An 8486-nucleotide genomic window follows, 5' to 3' on the forward strand; every position below is an offset into this window, starting at 1 on the left:
CAGTTTGTCAAAAAAAAAAAAAAAAAAAAAAAAGCTGCGCGCCAGTCTTTTTTAGTTTTGAATATGCATGTGCAGGGCCTCTTCCTGGGCTCTGCTCGTAAATTTAGAAACCCATTCTAATTTTGCAGCCACCCGCTCCTGGCTCACAATCTGAAGCACGGGAGCCAAATGGCGCGACAATCCTCGCAAGTAAATAAAAGTCCCATGTGCGCCCAGACTAGACACACGATCTGCTCAAACCCAACCAGAGTACAAGGATGGGCCCCGGCCCTCGAACCCCTGCGCCGGCGCGGCCCGCCCCGGAACCCTCCCGCCACCTGGGCCCCTCGGCCCCACGTGGCCCAGCAGTCGGCCGCACTACCCTGCTGTCGCTGACAGACAGCGCGACCCAACCAATCACCGTGAGCTTCAGCCCGGGAGCCAATGAGCTCCTTGTGAAGCGCCGGGCCGGCCCATGCCGCCATTGGAGGGACGGGGCTCCGCCCCCTCCGTAGGCCTCGCCCTTGGGCAGGTTAGGTTGCGGCGCGGGCGGCGGGCAGAGCTGGTCCCGTTGTGCTGGGGCTCCGCGCGGCCTGCAGTCCCGGGCCCGCGACGCGCGCCGCCCGCCCGCCATGGAGCCTGGCCCCGACGGCCCAGCCGCGCCCGGCCCCGCCGCCATCCGTGAGGGCTGGTTCCGAGAGACCTGCAGCCTGTGGCCTGGCCAGGCCCTGTCGCTGCAAGTGGAGCAGCTGCTGCACCACCGGCGCTCGCGGTACCAAGACATCCTCGTCTTCCGCAGGTACCGCCCGCCGCGCGCCGGTACAGCTGTCAGAAGTTCTACGCTAGGCCCGGCTCCCGCGCGCTATGCCCGCGGCCGGGCCCTGTGTCCACGTGTCACTGCCGGGACACGTCAGCTGAGGGGACCCCGGGGCCCACCCAGCCCCCACTCGTGGCCGGCTTGCCACGTGTCACCTGAATGCCCACCCCGGGACCCCATGGTGGCCACTGTGCGTGCCTAGGGCGGGCTGGGACCCATTCTCCCTCTGCCCCCGGACCCACATCCCTGACTGTCACTCTGCCCGCAGTAAAACCTACGGCAACGTGCTGGTTCTGGATGGCGTCATCCAGTGTACTGAGAGGGACGAGTTCTCCTACCAGGAGATGATTGCCAACCTGCCGCTCTGCAGCCACCCCAACCCGCGGAAGGTACCTCATTTCCCCGGGTTCGGCCCTGAACTCAGGGTCCTAAAAACCGGCCTGGCTGACACCAGGTGGGGATGTTTGGTGCCAGATGCTACCCAGACGACTGTCAGAAAATGCCAAAATGCCGGTCAGGATGAATGGAGTCACTGGGAGAGCTGGTCTCTTTAGAAGCCCTGCGAGGGGAACCCAGACTGCCAGGACCCCGAGGCGCAGAAGGGTTCAGGAGAGTAGAGTATGACTCAGAGAGACCTGTAGCTGGGAAAAGCAGGTTCTGTGGGAGTGGACCTGCTCAGTCCTGACTTGTCCTTCCCCGGCCCAGGTGCTGATCATCGGGGGTGGAGATGGGGGCGTCCTACGGGAAGTGGTGAAGCACCCCTCTGTGGAGTCTGTGGTCCAGTGCGAGATCGATGAGGTGGGTGCTGTCCCGGAGACCTGGGTTTGAGTCACCAGAGTCAGCTCTGTCCCACCCTGACTCTGCACCTTAAGGCGCAATGTTCTTTCCTTCCCTGGCCTGTTTCCTCGTTCTGAGAAGATGGTTCAGTAGGAAAGCCAGATAGTTAAAGCCTGGCACACACAGTGCCAGGGATGTTAACTCTTAGTATGTTCAGGCCCGGGAAGAGGCGGGGACATCCACAACTGCAGTGTCTACCCAGTATGGTTTTAATGACCACTTACTGTACTCTGAGTGTTACCCAAATTGCTGGGGTGATACAGTGATAGACAGGTGAGTCCCTGAGTGTGGAGCTGATGCTCTGGATTGGAGAAGACACCACAGCATGACATGCTGAGGTTAGACAGGGAAGTGTCAAGAAAGCCCAGATCTCGATGGGACACTTGGTCGGCGGGGAGATGAGGCTTGAAAACCATGAAGAACTGAGGCACCAGATTTAGTCCCTCCCATCTTAGAGATCTGTGGGGGAAGGTTCCAAAAGAGAACACTTGTCCAAAGAGACCCAACCAGGATTCTTCAACCTCTGACCCAGCCCAGTTCTTCCTGTCCCCCCTCCCCAGGATGTCATTGAAGTCTCTAAGAAGTTCCTGCCTGGCATGGCCATCGGCTACTCCAGCTCAAAGCTGACTCTCCATGTGGGCGATGGCTTTGAGTTCATGAAACAGAACCAAGATGCCTTCGACGTCATCATCACCGACTCTTCGGACCCCATGGGTGAGCCAGGGCATATCCCGCAGCATGCAGCAGCCCCCAGACTAGACCTGGGGTCTCCCTTGACACCACAGATGATAGAGACCTGAGAACAGGAGGTCTAGCCTTGGACCATAGTGATCTCTGCTTCCTCTTTGGCTTCTTCATTATTCTTAGTTGGCCAGCATCCAGGTGTGCTGTGGTATAGCGGGAGTGGGGCTAAATGCAGGGCCTCCCCAGGTGCTAAGGCACTAAGTGCTGCCACTGAGCAGCTGTGGCTGTGTTGTGGGTGTCCGTGGCCTGAAGGTCTCAGCCAGGATGGCCACGGTCTACCCTGTAGGCCCTGCTGAGAGCCTCTTCAAGGAGTCCTATTACCAGCTCATGAAGACAGCGCTCAAGGAAGATGGCATCCTCTGCTGCCAGGGTGAGCATGGACACAGTGGGATGCAGGGTGGGCCAGCTGCCTCTCTTGTAGCAAGGCTGACACCTGGCCTCCCCCACAGGTGAGTGCCAGTGGCTGCATCTGGACCTCATCAAGGAGATGAGGCATTTCTGCAAATCTCTCTTCCCTGTGGTGAGCTATGCCTACTGTACCATCCCCACCTATCCCAGCGGCCAGATCGGCTTCATGCTATGTAGCAAAAACCCGGTGAGCTGGGGACAACCTGCAAGGTAGGGTGCAGGCAGGTGCTGAGAGCCCCAGCTTGATGCTCTTTGGTCCCTGGTCCCCAGAGCACCAACTTCCGGGAGCCAGTACAGCAGTTGACACAGGCCCAGGTGGAGCAGATGCAGCTGAAATACTATAACTCGGACATGCACCGTGCGGCCTTTGTACTGCCCGAGTTCACCCGGAAGGTGAGTGGCCCGACAAGCTCCCTGCCGGGCCTCTTCCTGCACAGCTTACGCATCCTCCTGACTTCCTTCATATCCCACCAGGCCCTGAATGACATAAGCTGAATCCAGGTGCCACTGGAACACCACCCGAGACCTCAATCGGAATGGACCAAGGAGCTTCCAAGTTGTCTGGGGACCACCAGTCCTGGACCAGACTCCCAGATGACTCTTGCCCACCAACCAAGTGTTACAGGCCCCAGAATGCTGCCTGGCCTGCCCTGCTGGGTGGACTCAGTCTCTGTGTCTGTCTCTGTGGCGTTCAGCCCCACGCCTATACCAGCTCTGTACAGCACCGCCTATGCCGTGACCCAACAAAAAAACGTGTATTTATAACAAACTCAGTCACGACCTCTGACCCTTTCTGGTCCTACCAGTAGCACTGCCAGGTGTTGGGTGTTCTGTGGCCTTTAGCACAGAGTGAACCCAGCAGTCCTAAGACCATCCTCAGGATCTTCTGAGAACCTGCTAGGGCCCAATGCTGTGGGGTAAAGGATCCAGGTAGGGCAACCTGGAGTCACAGCTTTTAAACTGCCTGGGGGTGTTCCTAGCAAATGGGCCAAAGCAGGGTGCAACATATCTGTTCAGTAAAGCAATACTTCTACTGTGGATCTAAACCTGAGTTCAAATCCTTTAGGAGCTCTCCTGAGTTTCCAGTTACCTGCAGAGGGCTGTCCTCTCTCCAAGGTGCTGAACTTGATCCTCAGGGCAGCATCCTGGTGTGATACCAGAACTAAGGCTCTGGTTGCTGGCGAGAAGAGCCAGTTACAGGCCTTGCCCACTCCTCAGGAATGGCAGGAAGGCTTGCTAGAGCGGGAGTCACCCTGGCCAAGGAACACGGAGAGGGGAATTTATGGGAAAATTGTGGGCCAGCAGGTTCACCAAGGTGGTTGGCCCCCTACTGGAGTGACACTGCAATCTCCTTTGTGGGAAGCCACAGGGGGTGCTGTGGAGTAATCCTGGGGACCCAGGGTCTGGCACACACAGACTGTGCCAAAGAGCTGGTTAATTTCACTGTTAATCTAACTTCTTAGTGCCCATTCCCAAAACTCTTCTAGCTAAATGTTGGGATACCCATGGCTGTCTACCCAAGTAGTGAAGGGCTGAACTTCTGTGCTTGGGCTCCCAGGAAGACATCCACAAACACCATCTCCCAGCCTGAGGCAGGTCTGCTGAGACCCAGGCAGGGGTGCTGCTGGATAGAGCAAGTGGGACAAACTCCAGACCCTTAAGTAGAACATTGGCACCGTGATCATCGGGCTTGTGACATCTATCAGTTCCCTGACCCAAGTATCCCAAGTTGGATCAAGAAGCAGGGCTAAGTGAGACTAGTCTTGGAGTATTTGTCACCTGGGTTTGCTGCCACAGCCCAGGTACCGGTCCACAGCTTGTGTGCTCTTATTTTCTGAACAAATCTACATGACTCCTTGTCATGAGCAAGACACTGGGTTCCAGCCCACACTGTGAAAATGAGAGTTAGCTCTGCCGTCCTGCCCTCCTTGGTGAATGGGCTTTCACATAGATAGCATGCTCACAGCTTGCACAGGAAGTAGCCCATTGTGGCTTGGTCTCCTACAAAGTGTGAGGTTTTCCCCGGGATGTTGATTGGTTGGCTTGTTTTCATCATTTTTAACTTTTAAGATTTTTCATAATTTTTAAGGAGTTTTTCTCCCCCCCCCCCCCCCCCAGGTTTTCAAAGGCATTTTTTATTCACTATTTTTGATGACTATAAATAAATGTTTCCACTATGGAAAAGGTTAGCACAGTACATTTTCATGACTGGGGAATGGATGTCTGAAGTCATGTTCAATGGTGTCAAAACTTGGAGGACAAAAAGTTAAAAAAAAAAAAAAAACCTGAGGGTTGGAATTCAGTTCTTTATAAAGTCCCTTGTAAAAACAAAACAGAATAAAAACAAACCTTAGAAGGTGGGGCAAATTTTTAAAAAGAAAGGGAAAGGAAAAAGAGTGATTTATTGCTTCTCCTCAGACTTCTCTTCAGCCTCATCTCTGGCCTCCCTCACTGAAAGAGCTTCCAGCTTCTCAGCCACCTTTTTGGCATTGTCATTTTTGCCTGGTCCTTTTCTCTCTCTTCAATTTCTTTCCTGCATTCTTCAAACTTTGTTTTGAACTTTTGTTCATTCTCAGCATTTAGGAAGCAAATGGCGAGCAGCTCAGGCTTGGGGCACTCATCAGCAAAGTCAGCGTGGGTATTCCAGACCCAGGCACGGTCACTGCCAGCTTTCGGCTTCAGTTCCATCATCCGTGTGATATAGTGGTTGGCGCATATCTTCAAGGTTTTGTCCCTCGTCATGAGAAGGCCAATGGTCCCTTTCTCCTTATGCTTCAGGAGCTTGACGTCACCAGTGACTCGCTCCTTCCATTCTGGGAGGTCATTCTCTGAAGCAAACCGGAACAGCTTTGCACGCATCTTAAAAAGTTCCTCTTCATCTTCCTCCAGCGTTTTAATTTCTTGCTCAGGAAGAGAAACTATTGGCTCGAACTGGGGGTCGTGGTTGAACTCATCTGCATTCTCTGTGGAAGTGTCACGGTCCTCGTAACTGTCCTTGCCGGCCGCCATGGGGGCGCTAGCTCAGGCGTCTCTACACAGCTAGTCGCAGCTCCTTTCCTCCTCGTCTGGCGCCGGCGTCTCCTGCCCGTCCACTCTTCCCTCGAACCGAGTTGTTTTTCAAGACAGGGTTTCTCCATTTAGCCCTGGCTGTCCTAGAACTTATTCTGTAGACGAAGCTGCCTCAAACTCTGTTGATCCACCTGCCTCTGTCTCCCAAGCACTGGGATTAAAGGTTTGTGCCACCACCTCTTGGCATAAGGACTTATTTTGTTTCTGCAAGAGTATGTATGCTCAGAGAGGCCAAAAGAGGTTGTGAGGTCAGTGCTGAGACTCAAACTCAGTCCTTTAGAAGAACACTATGTACTCATAACCACTAAGCCATTCCCCCATCTCCTTTTCTATCCTTGTGAGAGAAATGTGTGACAAAACTTCCTGGGAAGATTACACACTAAGACAAACCAAAGTATAGGTACCACCAAAGGCCAATTTGGTGAACCAACTAGTTTTATTGGGGGCAGAAATGACAGCTGCGTCACCAAAGCCTACCCCAGCACAGATGATAGTTCACAAACCTAGGAACCTGGAGCATACTACACAGCCTGAAGGCAGCTCAACAGGTTGATGAGTGTCTTTTACAGATGCCTCAATTAGTGTAAACCTGGTTCAGGCGCTTGACTGGTTTCTGCTTCTTGTCTGGTCTCAGAATCATCTTTGCAGTTGGGTGTCCCTCCATCTAAGGGGGACTCTCATCTTTAATTGTTTACTCTGGAAGGAGGGGCCTAGTGAGTCTTGATTGTTTCAGGGACTTCCTGAAGCTATTTTGTGTAGTTTACCCTTCCTGCTTAAGGAGCTTCCCTACTGGATGGAATATCTTAATCTCAGGGAAAACGTAGAAAACATACATGAGACTCCGGGTTTATTAGAGTTGCTTGTGACGAAGGAAGAGGAGGAAAATAAGAGGCTCATGGCACATACCTGTAACCCTAGCACTCAGGAGGCTAAGGCAGAAAAATTGAGCTCAAAGGCAGCCTGGCCTATATTGGGAAACAAACAAGGGATCTGGACAGACAGCTCAGTGGTTAGCACTGGGTGCTCTTGCAGAGGATCTAGGCTCAGTTCACAGCACCTACATGGTGGCTCAGAGCCATCTGTAACTCCAGTTCCACAGGATCTGATAACCTCTTCTGAGCTCCACAGACACCAAAGGTGCACATGATACACACATATATAATCAGGCAAACACTAAAAAAATGCTTTTTAGAGAAAGGTTCAGTGGGGGCTGGAGAGATGGCTCAATGGTTGGGAGCAGTGACTGCTCTTCCAGGGGTCCTGTGTTCAATTCCCAGCAGCCACGTGGTGGCTCAAAACCATCTGTAATATGAGCCAGTGATCTCTTCTGGTGTGTCCAAGGACAGTGACAATGTACTTATACAAAATGAATAAATATTTAAAGAAAAGATTGATAAAAAAAGGTTCAGCAAGATGGCTCAGTGGTTAACAGTGATGCCACTAAGCATGACCGACTGGGTTTGAGCATGAGGTCTACACTGCAGACAGGCAGAGCCCGTTCTGGCAAGCTGTCTGCTGACTTTCGTGCTTGTGCACAAATACAGATCAAACAATAAGAGCAGAGGTGGTTTACATGACTTGGGGGACTGGAAAGTGGGGGTGCACAGGTTGAATCCAGCGCTCGGGAGGCAGAGGCAGGTAGACCTCTTGAGTTTGAGGCCAGCCCGGTCTACAGAGTGAGTTCCAGGACAGCCAGGGCTACACAGAGAAACTGTCTCAAAAGGAAAGAAAGAAAAAGAAGAAAAGAAAAAAATCAGGAGTAAAGGGGAGAGGGGAAGGTAGGGGAGTACATTCTGTCAGACCTCCTAGGACAATGAAAAAGCCATTTACTGATGGGGGACATGGCTCTGTAGCTGAATATATACGTAACACAAGGGGTTCCAGGGTTCATTCCTCAGCACAGAAAACAGGCTTGTAAAGTTATATTTATCTGTGTAAATGTTTTGCCTGTCTACTTGTCTAGGCACTGTGTGCCCAAAGACACCAGAAGAGGTTGTCCGATCCCCTGAACTGGAGTTGCAGTGAATGGAACCTGGGTCCTCTGCAGGAGCAGCTAGTGCTCTTAACCGCTGGACCATTTCTCCAGGGCCCCCATTTTATTTTTTTTCTTCCACACCTTCATTCACATGGACAATGTGCTTGACCACACCCACAAAGTGTCTTTTTGTCTGTCCCCACCACCAACCCCTTCTACTCAACGGACCCTTTATACTCCCCAGTCGGGGGGGGGGGATCTGTCTGTCCATCTATCTGTGTGTCTGTCTGTCCATCCATCCATCTGTCCCAATCCCACTGCATTTAATTAATGCTGTTTGTACAAGCATGTGTGAGGAGATATGTATTTGAGCAGGGACAAGCATTGTGTGTGACTATCCGGAGCTGGGCCAGTACCATGTTTTGTGGCATTCAGCTGTGAAAGGATTATCCCAGCTAGGCTTGTTGACTGTTTACACCCCCCACAATGGAGGGTACTCACCTGAGTATCCAGTGTTTCCTTCTCCCTGTTCCCCAGGCCTTGAGTGCTGTGGCCTGGGGGAGGGGCTAGAGAATACAGACTGGGGAAGAAAGCGCTCATCTCTGCTTAGGTAAAGGCTTCCCACATGAAATGGAGAGATGGCTCAGTGGTTTAAAG

At 52.6% G+C, this 8486-nt stretch overlaps 1 protein-coding gene and 1 pseudogene across 2 annotated transcripts; one reads left to right on the forward strand and one right to left on the reverse strand.

Annotated features, from left to right (window-relative positions):
- The first annotated feature begins 528 nt into the window (after window positions 1-528).
- On the forward strand, window positions 529-3856 carry SRM (spermidine synthase). The gene is made up of 8 exons (XM_080920693.1): window positions 529-778; window positions 1065-1185; window positions 1502-1594; window positions 2194-2347; window positions 2664-2747; window positions 2827-2972; window positions 3056-3178; window positions 3260-3856. Exons 1-8 carry the CDS (start codon window positions 612-614, stop codon window positions 3278-3280), a joined length of 909 nt encoding a protein of 302 aa, XP_080776819.1. The 5' UTR covers window positions 529-611; the 3' UTR covers window positions 3281-3856.
- A 1296-nt stretch (window positions 3857-5152) lies between these two features.
- On the reverse strand, window positions 5153-5794 carry LOC308424851 (ran-specific GTPase-activating protein-like; annotated as a pseudogene). The gene has a single exon. The product of its transcript is annotated as a ran-specific GTPase-activating protein-like (transcript).
- Window positions 5795-8486: the final 2692 nt, after the last annotated feature.

The sequence above is a fragment of the Micromys minutus genome (genome assembly GCF_963924665.1).
Source record: "Micromys minutus genome assembly, chromosome: 9".
Lineage (NCBI taxonomy): Eukaryota > Metazoa > Chordata > Mammalia > Rodentia > Muridae > Micromys > Micromys minutus.

What these genes read in the sequence shown, in the direction of transcription:
- SRM (XM_080920693.1), top strand. Translation starts at nt 612, where the DNA reads ATGGAGCCTGGCCCCGACGGCCCAGCCGCGCCCGGCCCCGCCGCCATC. An exon ending in GACATCCTCGTCTTCCGCAG is followed by an intron (nt 779 to 1,064) that starts GTACCGCCCGCC and finishes CTCTGCCCGCAG; the next exon opens with TAAAACCTACGGCAACGTGC. An exon ending in TCCAGTGCGAGATCGATGAG is followed by an intron (nt 1,595 to 2,193) that starts GTGGGTGCTGTC and finishes CCCCCTCCCCAG; the next exon opens with GATGTCATTGAAGTCTCTAA.